Source organism: Sinocyclocheilus rhinocerous, unplaced genomic scaffold (assembly GCF_001515625.1).
Source record: "Sinocyclocheilus rhinocerous isolate Xijiao unplaced genomic scaffold, SAMN03320098_v1.1 scaffold756, whole genome shotgun sequence".
In the NCBI taxonomy this organism is placed as follows: Eukaryota; Metazoa; Chordata; class Actinopteri; order Cypriniformes; family Cyprinidae; genus Sinocyclocheilus; species Sinocyclocheilus rhinocerous.
The window spans coordinates 413,725-432,588 of record NW_015662039.1 but is presented as its reverse complement, the minus strand read 5'-3'; the positions used below and the strand labels follow the sequence as shown (position 1 = coordinate 432,588).

General features: G+C 36.7%; 1 protein-coding gene across 1 annotated transcript in view; it reads right to left on the bottom strand.

The window, feature by feature from the left end:
* Window positions 1–3,257: 3,257 nt before the first annotated feature.
* LOC107727362 (mucin-like protein) overlaps window positions 3,258–18,864 on the bottom strand; it is a 23,634-nt gene continuing 8,027 nt past the window's right edge. The window contains exons 6-22 of the mRNA XM_016537205.1: window positions 17,156–17,756; window positions 16,885–17,034; window positions 15,666–15,880; window positions 15,498–15,573; window positions 14,155–14,442; window positions 12,390–12,626; window positions 11,039–11,191; window positions 10,666–10,844; window positions 9,467–9,659; window positions 9,223–9,342; window positions 9,024–9,143; window positions 8,814–8,834; window positions 6,613–6,677; window positions 6,332–6,524; window positions 4,466–4,594; window positions 4,203–4,374; window positions 3,258–4,106 (exon numbers count right to left, since the gene is read on the bottom strand). Of these exons, the coding sequence (XP_016392691.1) occupies window positions 3,962–4,106; window positions 4,203–4,374; window positions 4,466–4,594; window positions 6,332–6,524; window positions 6,613–6,677; window positions 8,814–8,834; window positions 9,024–9,143; window positions 9,223–9,342; window positions 9,467–9,659; window positions 10,666–10,844; window positions 11,039–11,191; window positions 12,390–12,626; window positions 14,155–14,442; window positions 15,498–15,573; window positions 15,666–15,880; window positions 16,885–17,034; window positions 17,156–17,756 (3,057 nt within the window). The 3' untranslated portion in view covers window positions 3,258–3,961. The remainder of the gene's footprint in view (window positions 4,107–4,202; window positions 4,375–4,465; window positions 4,595–6,331; window positions 6,525–6,612; window positions 6,678–8,813; window positions 8,835–9,023; window positions 9,144–9,222; window positions 9,343–9,466; window positions 9,660–10,665; window positions 10,845–11,038; window positions 11,192–12,389; window positions 12,627–14,154; window positions 14,443–15,497; window positions 15,574–15,665; window positions 15,881–16,884; window positions 17,035–17,155; window positions 17,757–18,864) is intronic.

Below are 18,864 nucleotides of genomic sequence, written 5' to 3'. Positions count from 1 at the left end.
TTGTAAAAATCGACGCGTTTCAGAAAGGCGGGGCATAGAGGAGAAACAATAATGTACAGTATGTGGAAAATAATGTGTTTTTTGAACCTTAAACCGCATAAACACATTTCATTACACCAAATACACAAAATAATGTTCTTTTTTAGCAACATCATATGACCCCTTTAACTCTTACTTCTATGAGAACAGTCGTGGTATCATACGGTAATACCATGGTATTTTTGACTTGTACCATGGTAACAAATAATTAAAATATCATTGTTTTAGTTAAATTATGGCCATAATTTAAAATGCCTAAATTAAATCAAGGGAACGAATTAGCACAACGTAGCCACAATTTAAGTAAAACAAGAGATGAATTACAACAACGTGGCTACTTGTTTAGCTCTTATAAGAACATATAGTACTGGTGGTATCAGATGGTAATACCATGGTATTTACATTTTTATGCACTATATCTCTTCTTGTTGTTTAAACAGTAGAGCATAGCGCTAGCAACGCCAAGGTCATGGGTACGATTCCCAGGCAAAACAAGAACTGATCAAATGTGTACCTTGAATGCAAAGTAATTTTTCGATAAAAGCACCTGCTAAATGCATAAATGTTACTGTTAATTTAAAACAAGGGAACAAATGAGCACAATGTAACCATGATTTCACAAAAACTACAAAATTACTACAACGTGACCATGATTGAACTAAAACAAAGGAACAAATTATTACAACATGGCCATGAATGAATAAGCAGTGGGAAATTAATTCTTAATTTGTGTCTACAATATCTATTTATTTTCCCATGCTGGTCTTCGTACAAAAACACATACTTTTTATTATCGATCCTTATGTCTGCTGAGTTGTGAGAGTCTATTAAAACCATTAAGCTCTTGTGCATCCAATAGCGATGTGGGTCGTTTAAAACAGCACAAGTACTTTTACCCTCGAGTTCGGTAAAGATTTACAGCCAGATGTTGTTGCATTCATGCAGTTTCTTAACTGCTCTGTTACAATTAGATTGAAAAGCTGTACTCAGCATTACTCAGAGCCCAACTCTGGATTAAATTGTTGGCAAAAAGCAAGTCGAGGGCTTGCAGAAATGACGTAAAGGGGAAATAAGGCCAGAGCATGAAAGAGCTTAGTTTACATCCCAAACTTTATAGTTTTATGGCTGGGAGATAAACGCTTGCAAAGTGCAGAGTCCAATGGCAGGACCATAAGAGCAACCAATAGCTCTTTCTTTTAAAAGAGTTTACTGCTTCAGTATGGCAAACAATCCAGAGGCATCACTTTTGATCCCCAGGTAATATAACTTCATGCCATTAAACAATGTCACTACAAACAGAAAGAGAGAATGAGTGTCAACAAGACATATTGAGTCTTATCTGAATAGAAAAAAGGGTTGTAAATAGAAGCCAGTTGTTTCCAGGTAACCTGAAAAGTTAACATACCTAAGTGACAGTCGTACGCCCAGGTTACACCTCTCAAATTATGCAATACAATGTAAACGAATATTTCTGCTCTCATGACATGTGAGAAGCTCATGCTGTTTTTGGAGACTCAGAGACCCCAAGATTTTATTAAAGGCTCAAATATGATACTTGAAATTGAAGAACCAAGTAGATAACTCAATAACTCACTTCAAACAACCTCCAAGGAAACATCTCAGAGACCTTAAATATAAAATATGAATAAATGCAAATGATTTGAATTCAAACTGATCCCATGGCATGGGATTCTAGTTTTTTTTTTTCAAACAACTGTTCACTGAAAGGGAACCAAAAATGTTTCTTCGGTCACAATTCTCGCTATTAACAAACCATTAACTATGAGTCTTGCCTCAATAGACTCCTAAGTTGCTGCTTATTAATAGTTAGTAAGGTAGTTGTTAAGTTTAGGTACTGGGCCGGATTAGGGATGTAGAATATAGTCATGTTCTTTATAATAAACAGCCAATATGTTAATATTAGGTACGTTAATAAGCAACTAGTTAATAGTGAGAATAGGTGTTACAAAAAAGTGCATACTACACTGAACACATTTATGAAAAGTGCACAGAGTAACAGAGTAAGAAACAAGATTTATAGAGAAAAATTAAAGTAAAGAGACTGTAGTAGGTGAGGGGCTGATGGGGAAAAACAATTGAAAGGTTTATGACAATTACTGGGTGGGAAAGGACAGCGATAAGGATGATTGAGAGAAGCGTTGGGGTTTAAATGGAGGGAGAAAGGAAAGTGTATGTGTGGCTGCTGCCCTGCCCTTGACCCCCTCTCCCTGTGTGGGCCTTCCTCTGCAGTGCAGGGCTGCAAACAGTTCTGATGATCTCATCTTGCAGGCGCCTGTTTTATTCATGAATAGTCAGCAAATGCAATGGAACATTTTAATTAACCATTAAACAGCTCATACTGTAACAGCTGGAGAGTTAAAGGCGGTCACACCATAATTTACAGAGTGATTTACACACAGATGCCGAATATTTTACACTTCACAGCTGGACCTGATGTGGCAAACATTTTTCCATTCCAATTGGAAATGAAAATATGAGTCACAATGAATTAAATAAGTTTATTTGGCAGTTTTGATTGTGAACGCAATTAATACTCAAACCCACTCGCCCCCACACACACACACACACACACACACACACACACACACACACACACACACTGCATAGGGAGAAGTGCAGGTGTCTGCCTGGTGCCTCTTGTGATTGACTGTCTGCTCTCCACATCACAGAAAGATGCTGCTGCTGCCACCCAGGGGTGAAAAGTACACAGTACACTTTCACAACACCTATGGACAAAAAGTCTGAGACCTTCGACCATGCATATAAAATGCAATTTATTCCAAAGCTGAATTTTCGGCATTATTATTTCAGTCTTCGGTGTCACATGATCCTTTAAAATCATTCTAATGTTGATTTGTTGCACTAGAAACATTTCCTATTATTATCAATGTTGAAAACAGTTGTGCTGCTTAATATTTTTGTGGAAACCCTGTTATAGCAGAATGAAAGACATTTAGGCAAAATATATTTTACTCAAATTGTTATGCTAGTAATACAATTTGTAATAAAAACTACTATAATTAGTAGAAAAGAATGAAAAATAGATGTATATTCATGAGTTGTCTCAGATTTTTAGACCCCACTGTATGCAGTAAAAATCATGTTTCCTCACACATTCAGTTTTTAAAAGGAAGCATCCAGTAGTCTATTAAAAAAGTTGTTTTTATTTTATTTTATTTGAGGAAAGAGTACTAGAGGGTGTAGAAATATCATAATCATTGCTAAGCATTTTAAGACAAAGTGTTTGATGGTGCCTTATGTTTGCTTCTAGACAACATACATACATTCAGTTGCTTTGATTTCAACAGGAACATTTTGACCAGAGACATAAATTCCATAAAAAATTCCATGCAGAATGCCATATTTCACCCCCAAACTAAGGGGAAAATGTATTACAGAACAATTTTTGTGGTATTTGACATTATTTCATAACATTAATGCACATTTTACCACAATTCTTACTACTAAAATGCATCCAGACCTTTTACATTTTTGAGTGGTCAAAAAATGTGCCTAATTTCCCTAAATTTAACCATATTTGCAGCAATACCTGCAACTAATGTTCAGATGTTTCTCCTCTTACGTAAACATCTTTAAACGGTAGCTTTGTTTTTTAAGGTCAGTGCTACAGAAGTGCAATTAATGCATGCCAACTGATAATTTTGTTGAAATTTGATGAGAACACTGCATATATACATTATTTTCTTTACAAGAGGTAATAATTCAGCAGAGCTTGTTGCTCACAGATCGCTCCATGTTTGTTTTGCATGTGTTCTTTCACTTTCACACATGACGAAAAAGTCAGCGGTCTCTGTTTAATATAAATAATATCATACTGGGATTTCTTTTAAACACAAATGTACATCTGCACTGATGCTGCATGAACCACACAGGGCCTGTGTTATCGATACCGGCGCTTCTGTTGAGGAGTGAGGTTATCAAGGATACGTGGGCTGACGTGGGTGATGTAGTGCAGAGAGGGGTCGTCAAAGTTGAATGGAGGGTTGAACTGCTCCTGAATGTACTCGGGCAGCAGATGAGGAATACTTGATGAAAAGAGAGGGAGATAGAGAGAGTTGAGAACTAGCACGTAACCATCCACATATTGTAAATGTCATTGTATGTGTGATCAGGACACTCACTCCCCAGAGATGGTTTTCTTGCGTGAGCAGCAGCAGAAGCAGGCAAGCGCCGCCAGCAACAGCAGCAGCAGGAGGGGGATACCAATGCCCAGGACCAGCCCCAAAATTAATGACTTCTTATCCTCCGCAGTCTGAGCACCCGTCAGGTCTGTGCGGTTAACACTGTTCCAGTCTGAAGTGGAGGAGAAAAACGTATTTTTATGAAAAATCTAATGACCAGACTCACACAGAGCCTGAACACTGTTTTCTGGTGATGCTCTTACCAAAAATGCACGACTGTGATTCCTCCTTTAGATCAGTGCCATTGCACACACACCTGTAGCCCCCGTAGGTGTTGACACACTGGGCTGATTTTGAACACGGAGCCTCTTTTGTTGTACATTCATCAAGGTCTAAAGAAAATAAGGGATACAAAGTCTAAAGACAAGGAGTAGAACTTAAGAACCCATAAGCACAGTGGAATTAGAGGTTAATATCTTATGTGTAATTTAATTGCAGTACCCAAATATCATTGGTTGAATAGTGCTTCAAGAGGGCTGATATTCAGTACAACAGCACTGTTTGCTTTCTGTTTATACCGTTTGATGTCTGTGTTTCAGATAGTCTGTCAGTCTGTGTGTTAGTTAGTGGTGGGGATATTTCATTGAGTCTTACTGCAGGTTACATTTTTACACCAGTAGGTGGCGACAAGTGACTCTCTTTATTAGTGAGTCATTGACTTGAAAAAAACACTGTTGCCTTCAGGAACATAACAAGGGACCGTCTTTATGAGTGGGTCACTGAATCATTCACCGAAGGATTCATTTAAAACACTGATTAATTCAAGAACAAAGTAAGTGATTTTTTTACGAGCAAGTTATTGAACCATTCGTTCAATGATTTGTTCAAAAGCACTTTTTTTATTCAAGTACAAAATATGTGATTTTCTTCATGAGTGAATCATTGAATCATTCACTCACTGATTCATTCAAGAACAAAATATCATATTTTCTTTATAAATGAGTCATTGATTCATTCACTAAGACAATATTAATCACAAATACTGATTCTTTCAAGAACATTCTTTATGAATGAGTCACCCATTCACTGAACAAATTTGTTATAATAACAATAACATTAATTCAGGGACAAAAAAGATAATACTTGATGAGAGAGTCATTAGATCATTAAACAATACTGATTCATTCCGAAACAAAACTACTATCAGCTGCTCTACTATCACATGCAGCAGCTGGTTTTGTTTCGAACAGTTTTCATTGGCAGAGCAAAAACAGACAAAGTACTTGGCAATACGACTGTTGGTCTTAATATCAGGCAGAGGTGTAAAGTATTGGAGTAAATGTAATTAATTACTGTACTTGAGTATCTTTTTGGATACTTTGTAGTTGTACTGAGTATCTAAGATATTAGCAACTTTTACTCTGATATTCCAACTAATATCACGTAATTTACGTCTCTGTGATGATTGGTTGATATACCAGAAGGGAGGCTAGCCTCCCTTGCGAGGTTTCTTTTCTCAACACTCCTCAGCGTTGAAGTGAACACTCGATGGTGATTGGCTAATTTTTTTTTACCAACGGAGGCACGAGAGCTCACCTCTCCCCCGGCCTCCCCCACCCTTCTCTATCATTAGCGGTTGTATTACATCAGCAGATTCGGCACATTCGCTATAGAAAAGCGGCGCTTTCCAACTTCATTAACAAGTTATGGTATTACAGCTGTGAAATTACAAACAAAAAATACACATTCTGAGACATGAACTGAAATGAACTGTGAATTTTATTAATTTTAAATCGTCCTCCTCCCATTTTCACCTCATGAGCCTATATTTAGTATAAGTAAAATACTTAAGTACTGTTAAAATCAGATACTCTGAGACTTTTACTCAAGTTGTTTTGGAATTGGTGACTTGTAACGTGTAGTGGAGTAATTTTCACTGTAAGGTATCTGTACTTTTACTCAAGTATGGTTTTTAGGTACTCTTTACACATCAGGTTTGATCACACTCGCTTTTGATAAAGCAGTGATTGGCCAATCAAAAGCAGTACACAGAGTCATGTAAAAAGTGAACTAAGCAGTACACAGAGTCATGTAAAAAGTGAAAATCAAATGTTTTGGTATGTTCTTACCGTCCACAGAGGCTGAACGGATGCCGTAGTACTGACTGACTCGGGTCAGGTAGTCCATGACATACCAGTGCGGCGTATCACTGGACACATTGATCCTGTACTCATTCTGCCCACCTGCTGATGCTGAATCTGGAGCTATAGCACTGGCATTGTAGAACTTGTTCTGGAAACCCAGTGATAGGATCTGCTCCAGCTGCAGAATTTAATGTGAGATGTAGTGTTAATGACATGCCATGTCTGAATTTATCTGACATTTTCACATCTCAGATATATGCACTGACCTTACTCAGTCCTGGTGCTGATGCCTGATTTCCCCAGCCCATGGATACGTTAAAAACGTTCCATCCTAAAGAAAAAAAAAATTCATTTTTTTTGGTCTCTCTTAAATTATGAAACCTAGGGTGTGGTTTGCAGGGGAGGATATGGGTCAGTTTTCCATGACACTGCTTTTGATATCCCCCCTTCAGGTCGTTAATTTTTAGGGGCCAAGCACCGAAGGTGTTCTTCTTTTTCGTCTTCTTCCACTCTGTAAGTCTATGGCAGCCCATAGAACCATATTGTAAAAAGTTGTGAAATTTGGCATAGAGTGGACAGTTGGAGTCTCTAACTCTAACCGTCTAGTGCCACCACTTGCCCAAATTTGGACTCATGTTTGTGCTAATGACTTTTGAATCGTAAAGGGCTAGAAACAAAATATTTGTTTCCTCTGATTCCTTGGCTCAAGATGATTGCATTCCTTGGAATTTTTTTCCACCATTTTGAATTTCTCAAAAAAAAAACTACTTTTTCAAACTCCTCCTAGACAGTTTGCCTGATTTTGACAAAAAAAAAACTAAAAAACACTGAAACCAAGTTGATCAGTCAAACTGTTTCTGAGTAACGTGTGAATGAATTTGTCGAAGAGCTCACCAAAGTGGATGTGAGACTATATCTCTGCAATGCTTTAGCATTGCCTGCACAGTGTCATCTAGTGGTCAGGAGATATTTTTGCTTATAGCTTATGAACGGTTTGGCCAAAAAATCACTAGACCGGTCTCTTTGCATGGCAGCCATTTTGGGTATCTGCCATTTTGAATTTTGACAAAAAATGCCATATTTTACGAATGCATTGGCGTATCGTTATGAAACTTGGCATGGGGCTACTCAACCACCTCCTTGTGGTCAAAAATTATAATGAAATTAAAAAAACATATTTCTTAACATTTCATGATTCCTTGGATCATGTTGAGAACATCAATATCAATTATGGCATAATCGGCCGAACTTCCTTTCTGGCATTTTGATTTATGTTGAAAACCTACTTTTCCGTACTCCTCCTAGACCATTGGTCCGATTTTCACCAAATTTGCCTCAGATCATCTTCAGAATTCAAGTTGATAGATGAAATATTTTTCATTTACCGCATCAACAATTTGATGGCATGATGCCAAACTGCATCTGAGGCTTTATATCTCTGCAAAGCTTTGACATACTGACACCAAACTTTATGTGTATCACCTCACACTGACCACAACCCATCAATCTGGTAGCATCACCACCTATTGGTAAAAAGTGATAAACCATTATGAAGCCATTAATCATTAATAATGAAATTTCAAAAAATGCTTATAAACATTTTTGCCTCTTGTCATGTGACTGGTCTTGTTAGATTCCTTGGATTATGCCGAGATCATCGATACCAATTATGCCATAATCAGCTGAACTTCCTGCATTTTGATTTATGTTGAAAACATACTATTTCGAACTCCTCCTAGACCATTGGCCCAGTTTTCACCAAATTTGACCCACATCATCTTCAGACCATGCTGGCAAAAGGATCAGGTCGAGAACATTGATACCAATTATGTCGTCATAAGTCGAACTTCCTGTCTTATTATATTGATAAACAATTAAATCATACTACTAATGATTGATTTTATGATTTTTCTGCCAGTTTGAGTAAAATCACCTTAAAATGTCTGATCCTCCCTGCCATGCTTGCTCCTCATTCTCATGTAAAGAGGTTTTACATGAGGCAAGATTATCTGTAGTCAGAGCAATGCACTGTCACTGCCACCAGTCTTACATGAGACCAAAACAGATTTTCATTTTATTTTGTGTTACATTTTGTTTTCAGCATCATAAGCAGCCCATTAAAACATGCACAACATCACAACATTTTCTGGACTAAGATGGAATGAAAATAATACATAATTTGTCAGGAGAGATGGCTTAAATGTGTTCAAAATGTTTGACAGTTTATTTATCTTAATACTTCATGAGTCCTGTAAATTCTATAAATAAATTTATAGTAAGTTAGTTAATGGTCAGAATTTAATTCAGTTGATTAAACTAAACTTCTAAATGAAAAATTCAATAATGACATTCAAATATCCCCCCTTCTTTCATTTTTTCTTTCTTTCTTTCTTTCTTTCTTTCTTGTTTTTATAAATCACTCTCTAATGACACCTATATTAATAAAAGTAAGTAAACACAGCCTCACCTGTAGGATTAGCAGAGTCACCTAAAAAAGTAAAATAAAACAAAAGTGAAACAACAGAAAACAATAAACTAAAATAATCAACCGTGTAATGAAGCAATTGGTTTAACTGATTTAAAGATTAAAAATCTTGTTTTCTTCAATCCGTTACCTGTGTACAGTAAATGTAAAGTTAAAGTCATGTTGATAAGTTGTGAAATTTAAACCACTTACCACAGCCGTCGGTATCTTTGGTCTTCTGATAACGGCATGAGCAGCGCACTGATCCCGGCATGTTCACACATTCAAACTTGGCATTGGGACAGGCCGAGGGGGCCAGACACTCATTAATATCTGTGGGTGAAATAAAGCATGCGTGACTGCAAGTGTGCCTCAGAGAGTGGCTGTTAGCATGTGCATTGTTGTGGCATACCTTCACACTGTTTTCCATCACCTCTGTAGCCACGCTTACATTTACATGTGTAGTTGTAGCCAGTGCTGGTACAGTCTGCCATCTCATGACAGGGGAAGGGGAATGGAGGGAGGCAGAAGTCTGTGGGACACAGTTAGACAAACTTGGTTTAAGAAAAAAAAGACTATTATGGCTCTAAAATCTCATTTGAAGCTGTTGCAATGAAGAATAGCAAAATAAGTGTGCCTTTTAAATAACTACTGACCATTTTCAAAGCACTTGTATCCTTGTTTGCCCTGGTATACAGTCGGAGGGGGGCACGGTCCACATGTGAACAGGTCTCCTTCTTTCTGTCTTATGCATTCCACACCAGGAAAACAGGGTTTGCCTTTACACACATCTACTCTGTTATCACAGTACTTGCCACTGAAACCCGATGGACAAAGACATCCCACAATCTATATGTAGACACAAAGAAAAACATGTTTGTGTATGTTTAGGAAGCATTACATATTATTACCCAGAACACCACAGCACACAACTGAACGCCACATACTGATTAACATAGAATTCACCTGGTGACTTGTACACTCTAAATAAAGCTGTAAGTAAACTGAACTGAACTGAACTGAACTGAACTCAGCTCAACTCAACTCAACTCAACTCAACTCAACTCAACTCAACTCAACTCAACTCAACTCAACTCAACTCAACTCAACTCAACTCAACTCAACTCAACTCAACTCAACTCAACTCAACTCAACTCAACTCAACTCAACTCAACTCAACTCAACTCAACTCAACTCAACTCAACTCAACTCAACTCAACTCAACTCAACTCAACTCAACTCAACTCAACTCCACTCCACTCCACTCCACTCCACTCCACTCCACTCCACTCCACTCAACTCAACTCAACTCAACTCAACTCAACTCCACTCCACTAAAATTGCCTTTATATATTTTTTGGCAAATATTTTGCACTATACTAATTAATTAATCAGTTAAAGTTACACTACAGTTAAAAGTTTTGGGTCATACATTTTTTTTTAAGAAACATACTTTTATTCAGCAAGTATGCATTAAATTGCATAAATAAATGAGACATGTATAAATGTAAAAAATATTTCTTTTTCGAATAAACACTGTTCTTTTTTAACCTTTCTATTCATCAAGAATTCCTGATGTATATAAATATTAAGCACCACAAGGGTTTTAAACATTGGTGATAATAATAAGAAATGTCTCTTGAACAGCACCACATTAGAATGATTTCTGAATGATCATGTGTCGCTGATGCTGAAAATTCAACATTGCATCACTCGAATAAATTACATTTTAAAATATATTCAAACAGAAAACAATTATTTTAAATTGTAATAATATTTCACATTATTACTGTTCTTACTGTATTTGTTATATCATCACACTCAATTTAAATCTAAAGCTTCTCTGCATGTTCACCTGAAACTTTCCCTGCAGATGGTTCTCAACCACGCTGTCGTACTGGCATCTTCCTCCATTCATACAGTTACAGAGCTGCAGAACAGGGGTGATCATGGAGCTGGATGTTTGATCGCTCACTTGAACTGTCAGATTGACTGGCTGAATACCAGAAGGGGTCCACGTGAAGATACCATCACCTTCAGAACACAAATAAACCAATGAAATATCGATGCACCAAAATGTAGAGCATGCATGGCATTAGTTTTACAGGCATTAGAGTTAAGAGTATAATGCTTTAGACATAGATCTAACAGATGATCTCACTGACATTTGCGTATTACTTTGTAAGCAGACTAAGTTGATAAAAAGTATGCTTTGCAATAAATCATACCGCTGCCGATGGTGACCCGTGGAGAGCGCGGTAAGGCAATGGAGAAGGTGATTGGGTCTCTGTTTGGATCCTGGGCCTTGAACTGAACTCTAACTGTACTATTGACTTTACACATAATAACAAATGGCTCTGTCACAATGGGTGGCAGGTTTCCTGTTGAACACAAGCAAAGGGAGAGAGTCGTTCAAATGTCCTAGACAGTGAATGAATGAATTTATGAATGAATGAAAGAATCAATGAATTATTGTGACTAACAAGAGGAACATTTTATCACTCACAATTGTAAAACCCATATTAGAAGAATTTAAAAAGAAATGTTTGAGTTCAAATTGAGATCTCTTTGGTGCTGTAATACACTGTGCTAAAAATCTGAGCGCAGCTTGAAATACTGTTAAGGTGTCTTCTGAACACTTTGCACATCTGAAGTCTTTTTTCAGGAGGATAATCTAAGATGCAGTAGACGTAAGTTTCAATTTGTTCTCCATTTAATCTCATTAGTAACAACTTTTAGATTTTTTCTTTCCCAAGTGATAAGCATAAAACAGTACCATTCAAAAGTTTGGGGTTCGTAAGAATTATTATAATTTTTTTTAAAGAAATTGATACAGTATTTTCGTATTATATTCATTAAAACTAGGAGTAAATATATTCATAATGTATGATATCTAAAATAATTCTATTCCAAATATATGCTGTTCTTTTGAAAGTTCCATATGTATATATATATATATATATATATATATATATATATATATATAGTGGTTTTGACAAAAATATTAAGCAGCACAATTATTTGCACATTGATAATAATAAGAAACATTTCTTGAGCAAATGATTTCTGAAGGATTATGTGACTGAAGACTGGAGTAATGACTCTGAAAATTCAACATTGCAACACATAAATAAATCAAATTTTCAAATATATTCAACTAAAAGAACAGATATTATAAATAGCAATAATATTTCACAATATTACTGTTTTTACTGTATTTTTGATCAAATAAATACAGCCTTGGTGAGCATAAGAGACAAAACATTTAAAGGGGTCATATGATGTTGCTAAAAAGAACATTATTGTAGGTATGTGGGGGCGTGTTCGAACGAGCCGTTTTAGGTAGGTGTGGCTGACTCTGAACTTTTATAAAGAATATCTCCTTGGATTTGAGACTTTAGTCTTTGCAACTTTACAGATCTTCTTTATGCACCAAGAGCTTGTAACACTCCAAAGAGAAAGGAAAAATTGAAATCGCATCATATGACCCCTTTAAACATCTTGCCAACCTCATTTTTTAGTTTAGTTTTTAGGTAGGTTAATATGTTTTTGTGCTTTAAATGAAGGTCAGTTGCTAACCGTAAATTTGCGCTTGGCTCCGAAGCTGCTGCTGATCTTTCTGAACATCCTGGCCGAGGATTGGGTTTCCTGTGGCCAGGATGTCATGCACACACTGCATGTTGCTCTGGCAGTTCTGACTGTGTCTGGCCAGCAAGTCTGGGCTCACTGAGGACATCAGTTGCTCTGTCATGACGGGACTGAATGGAGCACTAGGAGGCTCTGACAACAGAAGACTCTCTGGAGCAGGAACTGCCCCTGTGGAAAACAATCAGACAAGGAAGAAACCATAAGTACAGTGACCAATAATGAAATCTTAAAGGAATATATACAGCATTCCTTTTTTCCCTATAATTCAGAGACAGTTCTGAAGGATCCTAATATTAATTTTCTTAGTATTTCAACATAGAAACTCCTTAAACTAAAATAAAATATTTGATTTCTTTAAACTGTCCAGCAGCAACAAATTATTTCAGTATAATACAGTAAGAAATAGTTACAATATTGCGCGTAAGTTCCGATTTATCCAGTAGGAACTTATTCGATTCTTACAGGATTCCATTATAGGACTGGTTCCAAGTTATGATTCTAACAGGAATCCTGTACATATTTCTTCCATACTATTTGATTCGTGGTACACAATATTAAAAATAGATGAATGCCATAATGGTAAATGCATACCCTTGTGAAAAAGAAGTACACGTAAGGATACTTTTAAAAAAGAGCACTTATTAAGGAAATAATATAGACATACTGAAATGCAAACGGAATGTAATATTTTGGACACTTGCAACTGCGTGTTATTTACAATTAAATGAAAATGTATTATAGTTTAAATGTATAATAAATAAATCTTAAGCGTGCCTTTTTTGACCCACAAGAAGGGCTTAGGAACAACTGTAATTATATGTAATTTCATAATTACTTCTATTGTCTTTGAAATATGGTTAAAATGTACTGCTGAACGTACTGACAAACATTCATGGTAAACTACAATATAAAATGTAATTTCTTTTGCTACTTGTAAGTCATGCATTTAAATAGCCTACATTTGCAATGAAGAAGTTGCAACTTAGTAAATTTGAACTATTTTAACTTTGAATGCAATATCAAATAAATTATAGGCTAATCCAGTACTTTACATGTGCTTTAGTCAACACATCAAAATGAGTACTTCTTTAAATATTATTCAAACATAATGATTTAAAATGTACTTTAAAGTAAAACTTTTAATTTGACATTTTTACAAAGTGCACTTTTTAAGTGTTCTTATCCCCCAGTTTCAGAGACAAGGCAAGACTTAAGCCTAGTCCCAGACTAAAATGTAAGTCTGAGCTGTTTCAACTGAAAGAAACTTGCACTGATTGATCTTAAAATATATCAATGCCTTTGTTTTGTGTCAAGATGGACACCAGTAATGTTTTTTTTCGAAGGCACGTTTATAAAAATTACTTAAATGTCCTCTAATTGAACTATGGCCTAATCCTGGCTTAGTCTGAAACCAGGCCTAAGTGTGTTAAGAAACAGTCATAAAAGGGTCTGATTTCAAGTAAACTTAAGTGGCCCTTTATTTCTTTAATATTATAGCCTATTATCTTCAAGTACCGTTTTTTAAAATATACTTTTAAGATATGAAGTAGCCTACACTACCAGTGCACATTTTAATACAATTAAGCGCACTTCTTTTTCCACAAAGGTATCAGTCACAAATTTTTATCAAGTCGCAGTTTCTACAATATTTAACATTTGATCACAAATACTGAATCCAGCTGAAGAATTCACGCACATGACTGTCCAAAGGGAAGCAGACTCTGTTCAGAGGGGACGTTGTTGTTTAGAGAAGGCACCATACGGCCATTGGAGAGCAGGAAGTCATCGGTCCTGTTGGAGCTCCAGTGTCCCAGCAAACCCAGTGTACGGTTGTAGAACCTCTGCGGGACCTCCACCAGAGCGCTGAGCCTCCCAGCATTGCCTCTCCACACGAGCACATACAGGCCCTCACCGTACACCACTGCGCAGCGGCTCACAGTGGTACAGCGCACTGCAAAGCCCCGCTCGTTTACATGCACAACTCCTGTCAGAACAGCAGAGAGCGCTCGGTTAAATCTAAAACAGGAGCTGCTAAAAAAATATAGTAGGCAACAAAAAAAAAAAACAAGGAGCAGCATGACCGAATTCACAGTATTCATAAAACATTTGCTGAAATGCCAAGATGATTCTGAAGTGCACATCTGATTAACACTAAATGGATACTATCCCATGAGGCCACATGGGAGGATTACCTACTTAGAGAGTATACAATTTCGGACACAGCCGAGTTATGCCTCTTTTACACTTTTAGGTCTGTTAAGTATTTATTTGTGACCCTGGACCACAAAACCAGTCTTAAGTGTCAATTTTTCAAAATTGAGATTTATACATCATCTGAAAGCTGAATAAATAAGCTTTCCATTGACGTGTGGTTTGTTAGGATAGGACAATATTTGGCTGAGATACAACTATTTGAAAATCTGGAATCTGAGAAAAAAATCAAAATATTGAGAAAATCGCCTTTAAATTAGTCCAAATGAAGTTCTTATATGCAATGCATATTACTAATCAAAAATTAAGTTTTGATATATTTACAGTAGGAAATGTACAAAATATCTTCATGGAACATGATCTTTACTTAATATCCTAATGATTTTTGGCATAAAAGAAAAATCTATAATTTTGACCCATACAATGTATTTTTAGCTATTGCTACAAATATACCCGTGCTACTTAAGTACAGGGTCACATTTATCATTAAGGTTTTATTTATAACCAGTCAAAGGTGTTTTTCTATGAATGATATACAATTCTTTACAAAACTAACACTTTAATGGATGAGTCGTGTCGGATAATGAGGAAAAGCACTTAACAAGAGCAAGGAAACATGAAAACTCCTGCAAAACTATTTAAAATGCATCCCTTGATGCTTATGCTATGCCATATGTACATTTGTGTTACTTCATAGGTCTGATTATTATTCTAAAATATGGAAAACAGTAATAATAAAGAATTTTGTCTCTGATTAGTGTTGTAAATAGAAGGGCAGCATTATTATTTCTTTGCTTCAGCATGCGAGAACCTTGAAATGCTTCTTACCAACAGACACAGGAATGGCCTCATCATTAACCAAGACCTTAAGTCCATCACCAGATTCAGCACACCGCCACTCCACCTTTCGAGAAATCATTTTACAACCTTTACGTTGTGGACACACTCATTTATTGTGCACGTAGATCTATATTTAATCTGAAATGCCAGACTCACCTTTCCAGCACCCTGATAGAAGGCGGCTAATCGTACCAGAGCAGGCACAAGTTTGGGCTGCCAGTTGACCACTAGAATTTCTGTTTGTCCCTGCAGGGTGAAGATGTTTGATCCCGTGCTGGAGGAGAGACGGACTATAACGTACTCCCCCAAACCTTTGAAGGTATACTCACTCCCGTCAAAGGTAATAAAGTGGAGACTACCGTATACCATGCCTGGATGAAAAAGAGTGCAACAGAGACACGTTAAAGATACTTCCTTGTCAATATGAGCTTCAATTTTATTTTTATTTTTTTCAATCAAGCAGTAGTCATAAGGGCTGTAAAAGTGATCGAATCTGACAAAGAAAATGCAATGCATAGATTACGTAAATATATAATAATGATGCGCAATATACAGGAACCATATCAGTTATGCATACTCATTTGCCCTGCATTTACATTTAGATTACCTTTGCTGTCATCTTTAAAAACATTATTAATTTAATAATATAATCTTTAGCAAAGCTCAAAATGAATATCTATATTTCACACTGTTATTTAATGTTGTGATGCATGTAGTATTTAAAATGATTGATTTAAGTTCTTAATGTTTTGTTCTTAATTTTGTGTAAACTGCATACACTGAAAAACATTTAGTGTAGGATTTACTTTAAACAAATTTCACTCAGAAATTGCTAGTACATTTCATAAACAATTATGAAGATATGGTAAGTAACATTCTGAATTGAATGTGAAATTGTGAAGTAGAAAGACTAAAATAGTACTTTCTTGTAAAGTCTACTCCAATAGTCTTTGTTTTATTTACAATTTTGAAAAATATTTTTTTTACAGTACTGTAACATACATCATTTACTGGCCATAACGTGACATTACTTATCGGCTTATTGATATCAGCTAAAATGTAATATCTGTGCACCCATAATAATAATTTACTACAATACAAAATGTATTACATATTCATTTCTTATCCAAAGTACAATTCTTGACATACTTTCAGATGTTTAATCTGTTTAAAACTCAGATCCCCAATCTAGTTTAAGTGCTGTGCTCCACAATTTGAAAGTAATTGTAGATGTCACCAAATTGTGACCAAATTTCTGATTTCTTGATGCGTTGCGTAAGTAAAGAACCCTAATGAAATCAAATCATTTCCAGAGCAAATATTTTCACCCCCGGTAGTCATGCATAAGCGAGTTGACGAGGTGTAGAGCTCTTACCAATGCCTGGTGCTCCCCGGTTCCCAGGTATACTGCTGTCAGAGCTGTTCCAACTGTACCCTTGGCACCGGTCAAGTGGTCTCTTTGCCAAGTAAATGTCACACAGAGAAGACTGAACACAGCACCACTGGAAGGGTAAAAGATCCTTGTCTAGTAACAAAGACAGCATGAAAAAAATCTAATCAATAATCAGGTAACACATGATTACAAGTTCAACTTACAAAGCCTCTGCAAACTTCATATGAAGAAATTATATTTGCAATGGCTTTACCTATATGTTGTTGCATCTTGTCCTCAGTAAAGTACCGTTCACTGTATCCAGCCAGCAGGGGGCCCTCTGGATCATATACACATCTCTTTCCTGCCTTTTGTTTGTTATACAGGACAGACTGAAAGACACGGCCCCTGCTACCACCCCACCTAAGAGCTCTCAGATCCCTCGCTTGTGCCATCTGTTCTGATGGGAGAGTCTCAAGGCTAAAAGCCAGGTCTTCCTGCGCTTGAACACTAGTGCAGGGACATGGTGCCAGTCCTAATGCCCATTCTTTAGGATCTGGCTCATTGAAGGCCCATACCTGGCACTGCCTCTGAGGATCCGAGCTGGCTTCAGAAGAGCCTGACAGGTCATACACCAGCTGCCCCAGTTTGCCTGTGTTACCCACGGCAGTCTGGGGTCGATAACGCCCTCCTGGGCCAAACAGGTTGTCTGGTGGCTTTGGAATCTCATTGTGAAAGTTGCTCTTGCCATCAGTGTAGCCTATAAGAGCGTTATGATCGGTCCTCTGTCCTGGACCCCAGTTCATGTCACTGTAGCGGAGCAGAGCAAATGAACGTAGACCATCTGTGGTCAGAATGCACTGGAAGGTGTTGGTCTGTGGAGGACGTTAGGATGATTATTATAAGACAAACAAACATTTAAAGGCCTTTAAAACAGGACCTACTTGCCAGGATAAAAGTATTTTAACTTTGAAATATCTGTCTTAAAGCAGCACTATGTAACTTTTTCTGTGTTCAAAATTTGCAAAATGTATATAATGAGCGAGTACATCATGAATTAATCTTCCAAACCGCGTTTTTGTCTTATTCCGAATCACTACGGTACACTTAATGTAAATTATGTGAAAAATAATGCGTTTTTCGAACCACCAAGCATGAGAGCATGTTCTAGTACACCCCCAAAACATAATCAAGACTTTGTAAAAGAGCATAATAGGACCCCTTTAAGAACCCCATGGTCTGTTCCATTCTATTCTGTGTAGCTGTTTTTGAAAACAAGAATGCATCCTGCATGAACGGCCTCTTAGTCATTGCTAAAAACAATTCCCAGGATTTTTCTAACAATACAAACTAGGACAGAGAGTGGGGGTTTGGGTGGGGACAGCAACACTATACCAAGTCCATAAATTTACTACCCATATCAGGAACTAGTGAGAGAAAGGATATAGCTTTCCTATTGTGTAAGATGAGACCATAACCCAAAATTTTGTTTCCACTATAGACTGAAATAACTTTTATGTTATTGTTTATGCAACGTTTATGTTCTGTACTGTGCTTTCCTCATTTGCCTTGCGATGTCATTTTAAATTCATATGTGATTGGTTGCTAGAATGTTGGCTGGGTGTTCTGGGAATATTATGGCTTCTTATTGGCACAAGAAGTCATAAGAGTCTGCCCCTAGATATGGTCATTTTAATGTAAATGTATGTTTTTTTTTCACCAATTGTATCATCTTCCAGGCAAAAGTAATACGTCTGATTGCTTAGAAAAATAATAGCACACCTCTCCTCAACAAGCCATGTTATTTGTGTACAGTGGTGGACAGTAACGAAGTAGTTTTACTTCGTTACTGTACTTAAGTACATTTTTTAAGTATCTGTACTTTACTGGAGTAGTTTTATTTTGAGTAACGTTTACTTTTACTTCACTACATTCCAAAGCATAAGATCGTACTTTTTACTCCACTACATTTCATAAAACTTA